At 40.8% G+C, this 19,503-nt stretch overlaps 1 protein-coding gene across 3 annotated transcripts in view; it reads right to left on the minus strand.

Annotated features, from left to right (window-relative positions):
• kdm4b (lysine (K)-specific demethylase 4B) overlaps window positions 1-19,503 on the minus strand; it is a 479,386-nt gene that overhangs the window by 55,109 nt on the left and 404,774 nt on the right. For all 3 annotated transcript variants that reach the window (XM_043720917.2, XM_043720921.2, XM_043720920.2), the window contains 2 exons: window positions 13,738-13,793; window positions 11,658-11,766 (listed from right to left, as the gene is read on the minus strand). In XM_043720917.2, the coding sequence (XP_043576852.2) occupies window positions 11,658-11,766; window positions 13,738-13,793 (165 nt within the window). The remainder of the gene's footprint in view (window positions 1-11,657; window positions 11,767-13,737; window positions 13,794-19,503) is intronic.

A 19,503-nucleotide genomic window follows, 5' to 3' on the forward strand; every position in this document is an offset into this window, starting at 1 on the left:
AGGTACACAAAGCCAACACACCGGGACATCCCATCGTGTCGGGAAATGGGACCCGATGTGAGAATCTCTCTGGCTGTGTGGAAGGCATCTTGAAACCTATTGTACAGGGAATCCCCAGCTTCTGTCGCGACACTACGGATTTCTTACAGAAACTCAGCTGAACCGGGAACATTCCTCGTCACAATGGATGTTTCCGCACTCTACACTAGCATCCCCCACAATAACGGCATCGTGGCAACAGCCTCAGTACTCAACACCAACAACTGCCAGTCTCCAAACACCATCCTACAACTCATCCGCTTTATCCTCGATCATAACATCTTCACCTTTGACAACCAATTCTTCATCCAGACACACGGACCAAATTTGCACCCCAATATGCCAGCATTTTTATGCACAGGTTCGAACAAGATTTCTTCTCTATGCAGGATCTCCAACCGACATTGTACACCAGGTACATTGATGACATTTTCTTCCTCTGGACCCATGGCGAGGAGTCACTGATAAAACTACAGTGACATCAACAAGTTTCATCCCACCATCAAACTCACCATGGACTACTCTCGACTATCTGTCTCATTCTTGGACACGTGCGTCTCCATCAAGGATGGACACCTCAGCACCACACTCTACCGCAAATCCACAGACAACCTCACAATGCTACACTTCTCCAGCTTCCACCCAAAACATGTTAAAACAGCCGTTCCCTATGGACAAGCCCTACGCATACACCGGATCTGCTCAGATGAGGAGGAACGTGACGGACACCTGGAAGTATTCAAGGATACCCTCACAAGAACGGGGTACAATGTTCAACTCATCAACCGTCAGTTCCGACGTGCCACAGCAAGGAACCGTAATGACCTCCTCAGGAGACAGACACGGGCTGCAACTGACAGGGTACCCTTCGTTGTTCAGTACTTCCCAGGGGCTGAAAAATTACGCCATGTTCTTTGTGACCTGCAACACATTATCAATGAGGATGAGCACCTCACCAAGACCTTCCCCACACCTCCACTACTTGCCTTTAAACAACCGCCAAACCTCAAACAGATCAATGTTCGTAGCAAATTGCCCGGCTCTCAGGACAACTCCATACAACCCTGTCACGATGGACGCTGCAAGACGTGTCAGATTGTGGACATAGATACCACTATTACGCGTGGGAACACCTCCCACCATGTACATGGCAGGTACTCATGTGACTCAGCCAACATTGTCTATCTTATATGTTGCAGGCAGGGATACCCGGAGGCATGGTACATTGGGGAAACTGAGCAAAGGCTACGACAACTGATGAATGGGCACCGCACAACAATCAACAGACAGGAGGGTTCCCTCCCAGTTGGGGAACACTTCAGTGGTCCAGGACATTCAGCCTCGGACCTTCAGGTGACCATCCTCCAAGGTGGACTTCGGGACAGGCAGCAGAGGAAAGTGGCCGAGCAGAGGCTGATAGCTAAGTTCGGTACCCATAGGGAGGGCCTCAACCGGGATCTTGGGTTCATGTCACATTACAGGTGATCACCATTGCACTACACACACACACACACTCCTACACACACACACATACACACGGACACAGATACACACAGACACCCTTATAGACACACACACTCCCACACATGCACCCCCTCACAGACTTAAGGCACTCTGCACTCACCACACACACATTCTCACACTCACAACCCCCACCCCAGACAGACACACACACAGACAGACAAAGACCCACATGCACACATATATTTTGTGTGGTGAATTCTTTTGGTACTTTGAGAGTTACATTGCACTTTGCTCAAAAACCACATACATTCATGTAGAACTCTGAGCTCAAAAACTGCATGAATTTATGTAAAACTCTGTTATCTCACTTTTTAGATTGGAATCAGTCTAAACATCAGGTCATAGACAGAGAACACAGGGGGCTAACACCTTCAACATATTGTCTAGCTATCACCATTGTTAACAGCTAACCCGAGAATGCAACTTTAAAAAAAAGGGTTTTGTGATTTACACATGAAAGAAGTGAAACTATCACTGTATTCTAACAGATGAAAGGCTTAACAGACAATCAATTCTTCAATGTATAATTTCAGTTACATCACACTGCAAATTTTTGCTATAAATTCTGTGTTACGATCGAGCCCTCCACAATCACCTGATGAAGGAGCGTCGCTCCGAAAGCTAGTGTGCTTCCAATTAAACCTGTTGGACTATAACCTGGTGTTGCGCGATTTTTAACTTTGTACACCCTAGTCCAACACCGGCATCTCCGAATCATCACATTTTCAAAGTTTGGTACAAGTTTCTCTTCTTCCCCTACACCCATTTTGTATATTACCCTATTTCTAGCATGACAAGCAATTTCCTCCTTGGACTGGATACTATTCTGAAAAAATGAAACTAGATTGTGAAGAGGAACATGGTGTAACCAAAATATATCTGATTTTCTCTGTCTCACAGGAATGACTGGAGGAAAGTGAACTGCAACTGTAATGAAGGTCCCAGTGAGAGAAGTCTTTCACTGTGTGTATAATTGCCATTTATCGCTGGTGATACAGCCTAACCTGGCACTGCATTTGCTTTTATAAGCAAAATTATCTCCACAAACCTCAACAACACTATTCTTTAGAAAACAGCATTAAAGCTTCATCGACTCTCACTGATGATGTCACCTAGGGATGGTGACAAAATGTCTGAAAACAAACTTTCCAGCTCAGCAAGCTAACTTACATACTTACCATCAACTTGAGCTACAAATCTTCTCAAAAATCCCTAGCATTAAAGCATATATTTTCATGTGCTTAATAATTAATTTGTGATCTTAATATTTAATTTGTGGTCTCTCTTGCAGCCAAAGCCAGAATCAGGTAGTGATTCAGGGGCAGGAAGGATGATGTATATCAAATTTACACTCAATGCACCTCAACTCAATTTACAATAGTTATTAACATTTATAAGTCATGCATATTTCTCTAGCTTTCCTGCAACATCTTGGTGAATCTGAACAACTGAATGAAACTAGATAGAATCATTGAGTCTTGGAGCACAGAAACAGACCCTTTGGTCTAACCAGTCCATGGCAACCATAATCTCAAATTAAACGTACCACCTGCCTGCATTTGGCCCATATCCTTCCAAATGTTTTTTATTCATGTTCTTATCCTAATATCTTTTAAATGTTGCAAATATACCCACATCCACCACTCCTTCTGGAAGTTCATTCCACACACGAACAACTCGATTTTGATCGCCTGAATCATTTACAGAATCTTTAACAGAACTGATGTTAGTGTGGCTGATCACTGAACTACTGCAGGGAAAAGACTAATCGTCAAGGTCACCACTGTAACCCTGTTAACATTTATTCTTGAATGGGGATCAGGGTAATTTCCGCATCTGACTTCTGTCTGAATCCAAGTTCTAGAGGATGGCTCTAGAATACAAAATAATCCCAAGATGTCAATGTCTGAACTCTTAGAGATTCATTAGAATTGTTTATCCAATCTCCTGACATGTTTGAAGACAAAGACCTAATTTTAATTGCAGGAACATAAGGACTGACTCATTAAAACAAACAAAACACCTGTTCGGCAGGTCAGGCCACAAACAGAAAATACACAGAATTTACAGTCTTCTGTGAGCAGACATGGTCAGAAAGGAGCAAGTTAGATGACGCATCAGTCTCCTAAGGTGTCCATGATGTGGAGTTTTTTTAAGCACAGGTTAGAGGTGGAGAAGGTGGCAACCCACATGCCTCCAATTAATTTGCTCTTAAGCCCCTTGAAGAGCTTGTTTTAACCAAGAGCTTGGTTGGAGAGAGACAGATCCAAATTTTCAAAAGTTGGCAAAGGGAAGATGACATTTTTTTAAAAAAATGGTAAGAACAAACTGTCTGAGACATGTTATTGCAGAGTTGTTGGGAGTACATTGGGGAGCCTCTACTCATTGTGGCTGCTGGTGAAAATTTAATATGAATTAAGGATCCTTACATATAACGTATGGATAAGTTAAACAGATGTACCCAATGAGTGATACAAAGTTGCCATTGTAAAGACTATGTCCTTTCTTTTGCATTTTTAATTATGGACTGAAATGAGAAAAGAACAGCTGTAAAACCAAGGACTGCTGCATATTTTTGAAAGCAAGCAACTGAACGCTCATTGTAAACACTGTTTACACAGTTGTTGCTTTTAGCACATGTTGCAATGTGGTTTGTAAAGCAGCTGGAGCCAAAGGGTTGCATACAAATGGAACTTTGGTTCGCACCATGTGGCTGGTTGATCAGTTATTGATGAGAAAGATCTTCTGCCTGTCTACAAATAATGTGATTAGCTCTCAGATAACTTTTCAGACTTCCAGCAGCTCAGGCACTTTTTCAGGCTGAAATTTATGCCTAAAAAAAATGGTTTCTTTCTCCTCCAGCAATTGCTTTAAGCTACGACTTTTAATTAATAATTCAGAGACCGAAAAGGTGTGAAACAGTCATGTTAGAAACCAGTCGAGGCATCTACAGAAGGAAGACTGAAGCAGAATTCAGTGGTCAGCAGAAGAATCATTTCAGCAGATCCTGCAAACAGAGACCACTCAACTGCTTTCTCAGTTTTTCATCCACCCTTGTGTTTTTTTTCCTTCCTGTCTGTGTAAGTGTATAAAGGGGAGTTTATATGGGGATTTGAATTTTAATTAGTAGTGGTATATGCTGACAGTCTATAATTGTTTACATGTAACTAGAATGTATTTAATTGTAATACACAGTAATTCTTAAGTACAGAAACCCGGTCCGTGCTTTCTGTCAACCTGGGTCTAAAAGCCAAGTAAATTGGGAAATTCTGCATACTTTTAGAAAACCTTAAACTTTTGCAAAGGCTCTGGGAATAGCAAGGCTTGATTTCTAGTGTGCTACTCCAATGAAGTGTGACCATCACTTGATTGGAGCAGCTTGAGTTAGCTTTTGGACACTTGTCTGCACTTGGAGGCTGCTGGTCCTTTGCTCTCCTGCCTCTCCATTCCTCTAAGCCAGGGCAAGACCAGTGATGGTTGACTTACAAAAATGCCCTCAATAACTCTTTCTCACCTCCTGCCCATTCAAGAGCAGCAATGTGGCTTCCAGGTTAATTAGGACCTTCTTCACTGGAAATCATGTCACATGACTGATGTGCAGACTGGGACCTCGGAATGATCTCGCTGTTAGAGTCTTGAAAGCCACTGGGAAATCCAACTGAATAGTTTTCAACGATAGAAGGCCAGAGCTGCTGTTCTCTCCAAATATGCTGCTACATCTAATGAATCTTTATTCAGCTTTGGTCACATGGTTATATCAAGTTCCTAATCAACCATAATTAATCAATTACAAGTTATTCTCCTGTGGCACTGTTAATGGTTATAATCCAGTGTCCAAAATGTTGCTGTTATGATCAATATGATCTAATTTCAAGCGAAGGAGAGGAACATATGCATGAAAAGAGATAAAGAGAGAGACGAGGGGATTACAATTATCCAAGGAGAAGGCAAAGTACAATTTTAACACCAAAGCGATTGGCTCAAAGAAAAATAAAGGCTCCCGTATCTAATAGAGCCAGTGCTTTGTAGTTGTTCTATGAATATGTCTGAGTCAGCACAGACTAAGATGACAGATGTTATGCACATAATACACTCCAAATGTGCCTTCGATTTAATACTCATCCTACCGATACATGTTATATAGAGACATTATTTCAAGCATACATACAATTGGTCACAACAGTTAGTTGCTGCGCTCCTCTATTTTCAACTTAACTCATATCGGTTGAAATCCAGGTAAAGTTAAGTGTAGTTGAGGATTTGGTTTTCTGTGGGCGGAGGGGAAGTTGGAGGTTTTTGTTAGGACAGTATTAGAAGAGTCAAGACAGGATTCATTATATTACAAATTTGTGGCAACAAAATAGTTGTTATATATGGCTGCAAGACATCAGTTACTGCACTTCAAAATAATTCCCTGTTAATATGAAATGCTTTGCAAAAACTCTATGCACCATTTTATAGCAAGTTTCCAACTTTGACTGCAAGTACAAATTGAACACAAATTACAAATAAAATTTGAGTGACACAAGGGAATTGAATATACCATTGCAACAATATTATAACACTTCAAGTAAAAGCGATTCAAATACCTACAATGTTAACACAACTACTTTTTGCCCACAAAGGGAGAACAATTTATTGGTTATCACATGACTGTTATATTGGTTGGCTTTGGTTAATTTGTTATATTCTGCCAATACAGGCACTAAGCATGCCTCAAAACCACATCAGACTTTCAACAATTAACCTTCAGGAAAATATTGCTTCATGGACTGAACATGAAAATTAACCATTAATAGCTTCCAAGGTATTGATTTGACAAAGTATCATGTCTAATTTCCATACAATTCATAAACTGAGATTGGGCCCCATTTTTTTCCATATTTACAGATTGAATTGAAAGCAAATTTGCAGACAGAAAATGGAAGGGCCTTAATCAACAGTTGGCATAGAAATATGACCATATGAGTTTTGAATGACTATTAAATAACTAATCCATTTTGCATACTTCACCTTTGGTAAACAAGGTTAGTCTCACGGATACATATATTGTGCATAACAATGAATTTACTTTGTACATGCAAATGCCATACTTGATTGCTTTGCTGGAATCTGAAGTGCTCACATTTAACCAAACTGATTGAGAATATTGAACCTTAAGTGCTTTAAATTATGAATATTAAGCAGTCAACCAGGGTACATATTTGGTCAACTTTTCCCTTCATCACTTAAAGACATCAGCTCTTTGCTGTTTCCATGTGGATCAGTCACATAGTAACAGTGAAAGTTGTTATACTGCCAGAGGTCCAAATAATTCACTTTCATTAGAGAGAGACGAGGTGAGGTTAACATCAGGTGAAAGCCAAGTTTTAGAAAGTGGGATCTTCATGATCGCGTCAGCCTATATGTGAATTGAACCAGCACTGTTAACATCACTCAACATCACAAACCAGCCTATTAAGCTAGCCAAACCTCCTCCTGGTGACAATTATGTACTTGTGAGATTTGATTTCTATTGTTAGCAGGATAGGTTAGATTAGATTACCTACAGTGTGGAAACAGGCCCTTCGGTCCAACAAGTCCACACCGACCCGCCGAAGCGCAACTCACCCATACCCCTACACTTACCCCTTCACCTAACACTACGGGCAATTTAGCATGGCCAATTCACCTGACCTGCACATCTTTGGACTGTGGGAGGAAACCGGAGCACCCGGAGGAAACCCACGCAAACACGGGGAGAATGTGCAAACTCCACACAGTCAGTCGCCTGAGGCGGGATTTGAACCCGGGTCTCTAGTGCTGTGAGGCAGCAGTGCTAACCACTGTGCCACCGTGCCGCCCACGTTATTAGCAAACGTGACAATGTGATAACAATACCCAGCCTACCCCATCAATTGTAGATTGTAAATGAGATCTCTGGTTGATTTCCTTCTCTCAAGTCAAGAAGAGGACCAAAGGCTGTCACAGAGCATCTTACCACTGCAAATTCTATACAGTCTGGGTATCTAATCTGGGACATCTTTGATCTATCCTGGTCAGAAAATTACAAGAAATTGTTAGGAAAGCTTGCTGAGTCCTGAGAAGCATTTTTTTTTTTACGGAGATTAATGTTTTGTGTAATAAATTCATCATTATGAACAAGTGAACTAGCAAAATTAAAATCTAACATATACACTAAGATTTACATAGACAAAGATGATAACTGAGAAAAAGCATTTCTTTAATTAAAAAAACTCCCCAAGCCAACAACACTTTAAGGAATAATGTTACCATTAACCAAGTTGTTCACTTTTTTTTCCTGAAGTTGCTTACCCTATGTAAAAACAAAAGGTTGAAATGAATGGTAAATCAGTAACGATAATACAATATTGCAGTGTTTTTGGAAACTAACGAAAACACGGAGTTGCGCTATGTATGAGAATTTAGGCAAGCGGAGGTGGAGGGAGGCATTGCTGTGTTCTGTCTTGTTCTGGGCATTTTTGCAGAGGGCTGCTTTGGGTTGACTTGCTGCTAGTTAGTTCCATCTGTGGGCCTAAGTAAATACCAGGTTTCATTGAGGAGTGTGAGCAGCAACAAACATATGGTCATGGTAAGATCTTTATTTTCCTTCTAAGTCCGCTAGTCGTTAAAAGTGCAGACGTAGCAGTCAGTGGACTGCGATACTCCCTCTGTCAGATGTGGGAGATCAGGGAGCAGTCAAGTGTCCTTGGCAACTATGTCTGCAGGAAGTGGCTGCAGTTCCTCTCAAGGCTATATGGATCAACTGGAGCAGGAGTTGGAAGCACTGAAAATCATACAGGAGGCAGACAGTGAGATTGATAGTAACTTCAGGGAGGTGGTTGCACCGCAGGTTCAGTCAGGAAGATGGGTGATCGCCAGGGGAAGCAAGCAGGAATCTCCTGTGGCTCTTTGCAGGTAAAGGGATGCCTGGCAAGTGGGAGGCTTTCAAAAGCGAGCTAAAGAGAGTTCAGATACAGCATGGCCCTAGTGGTAATATTTGTATTATGGACAACCAAGGGTGAGGTGCCAGAGTGGCGCAGTGGTTAGTACTGCTGCCTCACAGCGCCAGAGACCTGGGTTCAATTCCCGCCTCAGGCAACTGTGTGGAATTTGCACGTTCTCCCAGTGTCTGCGTGGGTTTCCTCCGGGTGCTCCGGTTTCCTCCCACAGTCCAAAGATGTGCAGGTCAGGTGAATTGGCCATGCTAAATTACCCGTAGTGTTAGGTAAGGGGTAAATGTAGGGGTATGGGCGGGTTGCGCTTCGGCAGGGCGGTGTGGACTTGTTGGGCCGAAGGGCCTGTTTCCACACTGTAAGTAATCTAATCTAATACTGGAGGGTGGCAAATGTTGTGCCATTATTAAAGAAAGGCTGCAAGGAAAAGCCAGGCATCTACAGACTGGTGAGCCTAACGTCAGTAGTGGGTAAGTTGCAGGAGGGGATTCTGAGAGACGGTCTCCATGCTTTTGGAAAGGCAAGGCTTTGTGCATGAGAAATCATGTCTCACAAATTTGACTGAGATTTTTGGGAGGTGACCAAGAGGATAAATAAAGGCAGAGCAGCAGACGTTGTCTACATGGACATTAGCAAGGCCTTCAACAAGGTTCTGCATGGTAGACTGGCTTGTAAGGATATACTGCATGAGATCCAGGGAGAGCTAGCCTACTGGATAAAAAATTGGCTTGACAGTTGGAGACACAGGGTGGCAGTAGAGGGTTGTTATTCAGACTGTGAGACCTGTGACCAGTAGTGTGCCATAAAGATTGGTGCTAGTTCTACTGCTATTCATCATTTATATAAACAATTTAGATGAGTTATAGGAGGCATGGTTAATACATTTGCAGATGACACCAAAATTGGTGGTATAGTAGACAGTGAAGAAGGTTATCGAACAGGACAAGGAGATCTTGATCAACTAGGCCAGTGGACCGAGGAAAGACAGATGAAATATAATTAATATTAATGCAAGGTTTTGCACTTTGGTAAGACAAACTAGGTGAGACTTACACACTTAATTGTAGGGCCCTGAGGAGTGTTGTCGAACAGACACCTCGGGATACAAGTACATAGTTCCTTGAAAATAGCATCACAAGTAGACAGGGAGGCGAAGGCAGCTTTTGGCACGCTTGCCTTGATCGCTCAGAACACTGAGAACAGGAGTTGAGACATCATGTTACAGCTGTACAAGAATTAGTAAAGCCACATTTGGATTACTGCATACCATTCTGGCTGCCCTACCTTCGGGAAGGCTGTTACTAAACTGGAAAGGATGCAAAAAAGATTTACAAGGGTGTTACCAAGACTGAAAGGTTTGAGTTATCCAAGGAGAGGCTAGATAGATTGTGATTTTCTTTATCCCCTGGAGCATAGGAGGCTGAGGGGTGACCTTATAGAAATTGATATAATCTTGAGGGGCATAGGTAAGGTGAATAACCAAGGCCTTTTTGCTAGGGTAGGGGAGTCCAAAACTAGAGGGCATAGATTTAAGGTGAGGGACCCGAGGGGCAACTTTTTCCACATAGAGGGTGGTGCATATATGGCACGAGCTGCCAGAAGAAGTGGTGTAGGCCAGTACAATTACAACATTTAAAAGACAGGTACATGGATAGGAAGGCTTGAGAGGAAAATGGGCCAAATTTAGGAAACCTGGGTTGACATGAACAAGTTGAACCAAAGGTCTGTTTCTGTGGTGTATGACTTTATCCAATTTTAAAATAACAGGGCATAATTTTAAAAGATTCATTGACAGGATGTGGATATCACTGGCTGGGAGTCAACCACAGTGCAATGGGTCTGAAATCGCAAGTAGGCCAGATCAGGTAAGGATGGCAGTTTCCTTCCCTCAAGGATACTAGTGAACAAGATGGGGTTTCCATAACAATTAACGATGCTTGATTGGTTACCATTTAACTTTTAATTCCAGATTTTTATTAAATTCAAATTCTACCATTTGCCATGGCAGGGTTCAAACCCAGGTCCCCATAACATTACCTGGGTCTTTGAACAAGTAGTCTAGCGATAATACTACTAAACTATCACCTTGCTATACAAGATGATGCTAGTAAAAGAAAATAATTGTCAAATTTGCCAATGAAGTACAAAGCTGATAATAGCACGCAAACTTATAGTTACAATTTTTTGAGTTTTTCATTACAGAGAAATAGTTTCTGTATTGGACACATTTCCAAAGGGTCCTAACTGTTTGTTTGTGTCATTCTTCTTGGTATCTTCACAAAACGAGGTGCTAACTCACAAACCCCAGTAAATGCTGAAACACCCTGAAGTTTACCACAGAGATCAGCACCCGTGATCTCTGGGCCTGAAAAAGCTGGAAAATGCCAAACTGTGTCTGATTTTATAAATGTTATCTTATTAGAAAACTCTCCAAAGTACTCTTTATCAAGTTCATGCTGAGATGGAAGTATACTAGTACCTGATTGGGACCAGGCCTAGAGTAGGAATCCAGTTACAGAGCGCACACATATTCTCTCTGCTTAACTAACCAGCTTTGTCAATCATACAAAAGAGAAAACAACTCATTAAGTTTATGAAACACCACTTGTTTAATATTCCATTTTCCTTCTAAAAGTGCTGGTCCAAATAGTCACTGTTCACATCAGTCATTCTAGTTACATTTTTTAATCATTGAATAAACCACACTGAGGCACATTTCTTTCAAATGTTAGCATTTATGAACAGAGTTCACTCCTTTAGAGTTAGGAGCAGGAATCATGCTGATTGGTCATTAGAGCACTAATAATTGTATTGTCTTCACCACCTTCAGTGGGATCAGCAAATACCAAGTCTTATACTGGAGGCTTTTTTGTTTTGAGCTGTTTTGAGGTGGGGAAAAAGTTGGAATTATTCTTCCCTAATAGTAGATAATAATTGGGATACACAAACATGAGCAGCAAAAACAACCAAGTGTGAAAAGTTTGGCCATATAGCCAATGAAATTAAAAGTTCAAAGTGTCCCCTTCTTTAAATGACTTGCATATTCCCCTCACTGCCCTTACTTTAAACGAACCTGGAAAAACAACAATACAAAAGTACTGACATAACAGAATTGGTAATGATCCCTATAACACTTACCAACTTTTGTCTCTGCTCTGGAATCCCAGAGACATCAACTGGATTCCGTTCCAACACGTTCAAAAACTTCACCTCAGGGACTGCTATTGCGCAGATGACATGGACCCACCTAAACAGACAGACAAGTGCAAGCATGAAATTAGAAAGGCATCGGATTTAATAACAAATAACCCCCCACCATTCAAATTATTTGAATAATTTACATTGATATTTGATGTTAGATCACTTAAAACAAGTTAGCAGCTGTTAATTGAAAACTTGAATGTTAACTGTCAATTAGAAATTACAGGAGTGATCCCAGAAGTCTGCATGGCTTAACTATCAGTACTTAACAATCAAGTAGCAAGGCCTGTTTTATACTACACAAACAGCAGCCAGAAAGGTAGCTCACCACCAATGTAATTCTCAAAGGCAATTAGAATGGGGAATAAAAGTTGGTTTTGCTAGTAATGCCACATCTCTCAAATGAACTAAAAAAAATGTAGGTTATTATGGCATTACAATATAAGAAGCTAGACTTGTGGCTTGTTGTTAGACACTAAACAAAATGATCCCAAAAGGTTGAGGCTTCTTAAACCTAAGGAAAGATAAATCAGCCATAGACAGGGTGTAGCACAGATTCACCAGAACGTTACTAGAGCTAAAGAGTTACATAAGGTTACATAAGCAAGGCTCGTATTCCCTTGAACATTAAGGGGTGATTTAGCTGAGATGTTTAATTTGATAAATATGTTTGGTAAGGTAGGTACAGAGAACTTGTTTCCTCTGTTGGGGAGTTCAGAATATGAGGGCATAAGCTTAAAATTAAAGCTTGGCCATTCAAGGACATTGTCAGGATACACTTCAACAATGACAATTTGTATTTATAAAGGATCTTTAACATCATAAAATAGACCACACAAACAAAATGGAAAACAAATGCTTGCTCAGAGAAATTGAGACTGATAGATTTCCATTTAATAAGGCCATCAAGGAAATAAGGATTATGGAACCAAGGTAAAGAATAGTTTCACTGCAATTTAGCAGATGAATTTATCCAAGAGTGTCATCTTTGGGTGAGCCAGCGTCCAGGGCAAGAAAGACTCTCCCCCCAAGGCTGCATCCCATTATTCTGACAGATCAATTTCATTCTCAGCCTGACAGCTCAATGGAGTAATGACAGGGTGTTTGGGTGTTAACAATTAGATATTGGGATCAGGTACATTGCTCTTGAAGAGAGCTGGTACAGAAGCCTTAGGCTGGATGGTCTCCTTCTGCATTGTGCCATTCTATAATTTCATGAAAATAACAGTGTACTACCAAAAAGTAACAATGAGTTTGATCACATCAAAATACAAATTTATGAAATTTCTTTGCTGTTTGAAATCAGTATTTAATTTAAAATAAATGATTTTATTAAAATTGGCGGCAACAAATATTGTACAGTGATTTCACCCACAGTTCTTTGACATTTCTATGTAATATCCAAATGTTAAGGTTCAATAATCTACACACATATTTAGATTATATTTTAATGTGGAGCATCAGGTTTCATGCAAATAGCACAGTAAAGCCACTGGATAGAGATCAGCGACAGGATCACAGGCCAATTTTCCTCTCTTTAACCCAGGTGTACCGAAGACAGTTGTGGTCTTGAATGCAAATTAATGCACCATAGCATGTCCATTGAACCAGTGGCCTCACTCAGCTTACGGTTCACTGATGGGCAAGTCAGTGTTTGGCAAATACTTTTGGACTACTCACAAACACTAAGCTTACATAAACCATATCCTAACCATTTAACTTTAACTTGCAAAAATGACACAAGTACCGTTCCTGATCAAAATAATAATTGTGCAAATACTATTTAACAAAAGCAGTGTGAACGTAAACCCAACACACAAAGGGCACAAGATACAATAAAGATGCATGAGCGAAAAGTATGACCTAATTAGTCAAGGTCGATCGAATGCTGGAGATACAATTCAGAAGTTTTACTATCAAGTGACAGTCCTGTTTATCATCGATTAAACAATATATGAATCAATCTAAAACTCTAGGAGTATTTCAAGTATGTCTCAAAACACAAATATTACTTTACCTTTTATCCGTGGTGCTTTTCAGTGCCCCACCTCTCAAATTGCACAAACAGCAATCCTGAAATAAGAGATAAAATTTCAAGCTTAAGAAATGGAAATTAAATGTTAACAGGCAGACTTCAATCTGAATTCACACAACGGAATTTAAAACAATGAAATGAAATTTAAATAAATTAGCTTTTACTATGTGTACCTTGAGCACAGCTGGTATACAGTGGAATTTGGGACTTTGGGAAATGTATGAGATCAGTGAGGTGGGAGAGAAAATTTACCTTTGCTTTACTTAACGTAATTGAAGCAGGCAAGCTCAGCTGCTAGGAGACTGTGTGTGTTCCGTTTGAAAAAATTAAAAAAACACCACAGAAATCTGGTAAGCTGATTCACTGTTCCCTGCTCAGTGTGGGACTTAGTATGTAAACAGCCTAGCTAAGACTTAGGGAAGGTCTGGAAATAGAAAGCAGTAACATTTTAATATAGTTACACAAGACAGTTATTTGTTTAATCAAGGAGTAAATAACATTCAATTGTAAGTGGCATCAATATTTAATAATGCAGTAACATTGTGGTTAAGAGACGCAACTCATTTCAGATAACTGATTAAATTAACAAAATTACATTTCATGAATTAGCACACTGACAACAGTGGGACAGGCAATAGGTTACAGCTGAAGGATGTGTAGCTTCTGGAGAAACTTGTAGAAAGGGACAGGAGGGTGTGACCATGAGCAAGGCAAGTAATGGGAAAGAGTAAAGGGACATATTGCAATACTGCAGTACAGGAGCTTCAGCCTTGACCATGATCTAACAAGCTTGAAGTGTTTACTTATGTGGACGAAAGCAAGGTTTGTAGGGAGGATAAGTGGATTGACCAGGATGCCTCGCCTCAGAATGCCTTTCAAACAGTGAGAGTTAAATTAATTAATGGAGATATAATAGTGAAGGGGTTAGACACTGATCCAAAAAGCAAAGAGAGAGAGTCCAGAAGGTTACATTGCCTATCTTGTGTCAGGATTCAGGACATCTGCTCAGGGTTGCCAGCACTTTGGGAGTGGGAGGGAAAGGATCCAGTTGGCAGTTATAGGTATGGCTAGGAAAGAGGCTCTGCTTGGACAGTACGAGGTGCTAAATTGCAAACTGAAGAGCAGAATCTCAAGGATAATAATCTAAATTATTTCTTCAGCCATGTACCAATAGGCAGAGGGAATAAGAGATTAGCAAATTTATATATGGCTGAAAGACTGTAGTATAAGATGTGGGTTTTGGTGTGGGGCATTGGCATGAGCATTGGGGAAAATAGGAGCAGAGTCTTCGAGATGGTCTGCATGTGAAACATTTTGAGACCAGTATTCTAGCAAATTAAAAAATCTAGAGAAGAAGAGGACTATAAACCACACAATAGGGGTTGGGTGGGGAGACATGTAGCAAATCAAGGAAGAGTGTCAAGCAGGAGGGATTATTAACAAACAAGGCTGAAGAGCGAAATAATAATAGGTGAAATGAAATCAGGGAATGGCATGTTGGGGCAGATAGAATAAACACTTACACAGTCAAGACTAGATGTTACAAAATTAACAAAAAGACAAAATTAGAAGCTCTGTCTCTGAATGTACATAGCATTTATATTTTTCATAAGATAGACATTTGGACAAAACTGATTCCTAATGTCACAGTAAGAGCTAGCAAGAGACCCTTCTACAAAAAACGTGTCACTCTCGGATCTGCATGGCATTTCCCAGTTAATCACTGGGAGAGATCACTGGAAGAACAGAAGTGAATGGGAGGAAAGTGATAGAGTAAGGGAAAAATAAGAAACCTAAAGCAGAAGCACGCTGAAAGGAAAATGAATGTGGTTCCAATTAGTGAAACTTGTAAAATATCTTTGACCGCCTTCCTCAACAGAAATGCTCTCAATGCTGATTAAGATTTAATTGAGACCATGTTATTAGAAAAGCAGAGCTCACAGCAGAAAATGGGTGAAAAAAATATATTTTGGTAGAGTAAATGAATACAACAGTTTTAAAGCACCAAGAGAATCAGTAGCCAGAAGAAACAAGTTTAAAAAGTTATTAGAATTACAGTCGCAGTCAGAGCACAGCACAAATCGAGGAACTGCAGCCCATTGTGTCCTCACTGGTCACTGAGCACCTATCTATTCTAACCCCATTTCCAGTGCTTGGCCCTTAGCCTTGTATGCTGTGCTTTTTCAGTGCTTCTCTTCAATGCTGAGAGGACTCATGCCTCAACCATCCTTTCACGCAATGAGTTCCAGACAGTGATCACCCTCTGGGAGGAAATGTTTTCTTCAAATCCCTTCTAAACTTCCAACCCTCTACCATTAATCAATGCCCTTTGGGATATTGACCCCTCCACAAAGGGGAAAGGTTCCTTTACAGCTACCCTATCTATGCTGCTCATCATTTTTAGACCTCAGTCAAGATTGTGGTGCCAGAAAAGCAGATCAGGCAACATTCAAGGAGCAGGAAAATCGATATTTCGGGCAAAAGTCCTTCATCAGGAAGGATGCCTGAAACGTCGATTTTCCTGCTCCTCGGATGCTGCCTGACCTGCTGTGCTTTTCCAGCACCATACTCTTGACTGTAATCTCCACATCTGCATTACTCGCTTTTGCCTATTTTTAGACTTCAGACAGGCATCTCCTCACATTTCTCTATGCCAAGGAAAACAACTCCAGCCTATGTAGTCTCCTTTCACTGGTGAAACATATCAGCCCGGGCAACATTTTGTTGAATCTCCTCTACACCCTCTGTAATGCAATCATATCTAGCCTATAGTATGGTGACCAGAACTGCACAATGTACTCCAACTGAGATTTTCTACAATTCCCTCTTCTTGTATTCAACGCCTTACCTAATAAAGGCAAGCATCCCACCTACTTTCTTATTACTGTCTTTATCTGCCCTGTTGCCTTTAAGGGTTTATGCAGAGAAGCAGCAACGTCCCCCTAATTCTCAGTTTTTCTCAGGTCCCACCATTCATTGTGTACTCCCCTGCCTTGTTAGATCTACCAAAATGCATCACCTCTCAGTTTTATGGATTAAACTCAATTTACCACTGTTCTGACCATCTAATCGGCCCATCTCATCCTCCAGATTATTTATTACACCACCAATTTTCATGCCATATGTGTACTTACTGATCAAACCTCCTACATTCATGTCTAGATCATTAATGTAAAGTACAAACAGTGAGTAGCTGAGCACTGAACCCTGCATGTAGTATGCCGTTGGACATAGGCTTCCAGGCACAAAAAAAACAAACCAGTACCTTGACTTCTTGCCACAAAGTCAATTTTGGATCCAATCATTTTGATCTTACTCATCTTGACCAATCTGCATGCAACATTTTGTCAAAAGCTTACCGAAGTCTGTGGAGACTAAATCAACTGCATCACCTTCACATAGGAACTTTGTCACCTCCATGAAAACTCAATCAAGTTCATTAGACATGATGTCTCCCTGTCAAAGCCATTATGATTGACCCATGTCTCTCCAAGTGGAGATTAATTCAGTTCCTTAGTACATTTTCCAAAACTTTCCTTACCATTGATGTTAAACATGCTAGCATAACGTTCCCTGGTTTATCCTGGCTACCATTCTCGAATAGTGTTACCACGTTAGCTGCTCTCCAGTCCTTTTGGACATCTCTTTTGTCAAAAATACCAGAGGTAGCCCAAGGAGCAACATTTTCATATATCCAGTTACGAGGACTTGTAATGAACTAGTTGAAAGGTTGGTGGAAACAGGTCAATAATAACTTTTAAAAGAGAATTGGATAAATATTTGAAGTGGGAGCATTTTCAAAATTATTGGCAAAAAGCAAAGGAGTTGGATTAAATGCTTAGTTAGCTCTTTGAAATGGAGGGCAAAGCACAGCCGAACGAATGGCAATCTTGATGCTACCTGGGGTAAAACCTGAGGAGTACTATTTCAATTAGAAAAAAAAATTAACATCTGGCTTTATGTGAAATTTTCAGAGGGGGAAAATTACACCGCATTCCACAACAAGCCAACAGAATTTATGGACTTTCTTTTTCCTCAAATGACTGGATACAGTGAGTGGGGATTAAACAAACATCCGGAACAGATGTTTTCTCTTGACTTATTGCTATGTACTAAACTTATAGTCACAGTTATTCAAGTATAGTATTTAATTTGGCAATGACTCAGACACTCTTTGTATCTTTCGTACTGACATTTTTGACTGCTCATCACTGCAACTGCAACAAATTCACTGATGCGAATGAACATTCTGATAAGCCAAAATACTATAGAACCAGAGGTCAGAATCTTCAAATTAAAACTAAGCTGTAAGATGAACATACTTTACTTTAACATTGTTCTTTGGGAAAAGAAAACTATAATCCTTGTATTGTCTGGTTTACATGTGACTCCAGACCAACAGCAATGGAGTTGACTGTTAGTTCGCCCCGAAATGATTCAGAAAATCACTTTGTTGTATCAAACCACTACATAAAGTCAATTAAGAATAAAACCAGATGAACCACTCAGCATCAACACAGGCACCAGATATGACATAATTGCATCATGCTCTGCCGATCCTGTGAAGTGCATTGCACTCATGCATGGGAGGTGGTGCCAATACTGGGACATCTATCCCACAGACTAACCATGCAACAGCCAGACATAGGCAGAAGTTGCAGAATCATGTCTTACAGCCAATGACCTCTGCTTCTTTATCACTATGCTTGGTCTTCCTGTTCCACTGGGACGGCAGAGCTTCCAGAGGTGACACAGCAATGTACAAGGGGAATGCAGTGGCCGCGGATGTTCTGTACAGTAACCCTGGATCCCAATAAGTCTCAATGCATCAGGCAAAAACATGGACAAGGAAAACTGCAGTCCAAACTAGCTACTGCTCTGCTTCAGTTGATCATGGCTCCACATCAAAACCCACTTGGAAGAGGTGCTAAGGCAGCAAGGACACAAAATGTATTCTGGAAAGGCAGTGTAATTATATAACTAGAGTGACTCAGTAGCATCACTAGCGACCAATTGGGCAACTCCTGAAGAACATATTTGCAACTGAGCCTGCGCCACATGTTGGCAAAATTACAGGTCCAAAGTGATCAGGCATCATGGATAGCCCAAGAATGTCCCATAATGCATGCACCTAGACAGGTTGTGGTTTTTGTCCAGATTTGTTCAACCACGATCTGTAACCTCATTCTCACCTACAGCATCAGGCATAATTAGAAATAAGGTGAGGCTATAACAATCGGACTGATGGTGGATGCTTAGTTATTTAAGTGTATCCAAGCTGCAAGTGCTTGCAATATTACGGGCTGGTTGGTGAAGTGTCTTCCCAACATAGATGGTTTGCAATGCAGAACTATTTAAAGTTTTTAAATGTGGCCTTGTATCATTTGAACTAATCACCTTGATGTCACGTGTCCTGAGACACTTCCCCACAGAAGATCTGCTTAGAGATTAAGTAATCACCCTGCCCATCTAAGTTGAACTTTCAGTTACATAGAACATAGAAGAATACAGCGCAGTACAGGCCCTTTGGCCCGCGATGTTGCGCCGATCCAAGCCCACCTAACCTACACTAGCCCTCTATCCTCCATATGCCTTATCCAATGCCCGCTTAAATGCCCATAAAGAGGGAGAGTCCACCACTGCTACTGGCAGGGCATTCCATGAACTCACGACTCTGAGTAAAGAACCTACCCCTAACATCTGTCCTATACCTACCACCCCTTAATTTAAAGCCATGCCCCCTCGTAA

This window comes from Chiloscyllium plagiosum, unplaced genomic scaffold (genome assembly GCF_037043375.1).
Source record: "Chiloscyllium plagiosum isolate Xiang-an unplaced genomic scaffold, Cpla_swu_hap1 HiC_scaffold_28, whole genome shotgun sequence".
In the NCBI taxonomy this organism is placed as follows: Eukaryota; Metazoa; Chordata; class Chondrichthyes; order Orectolobiformes; family Hemiscylliidae; genus Chiloscyllium; species Chiloscyllium plagiosum.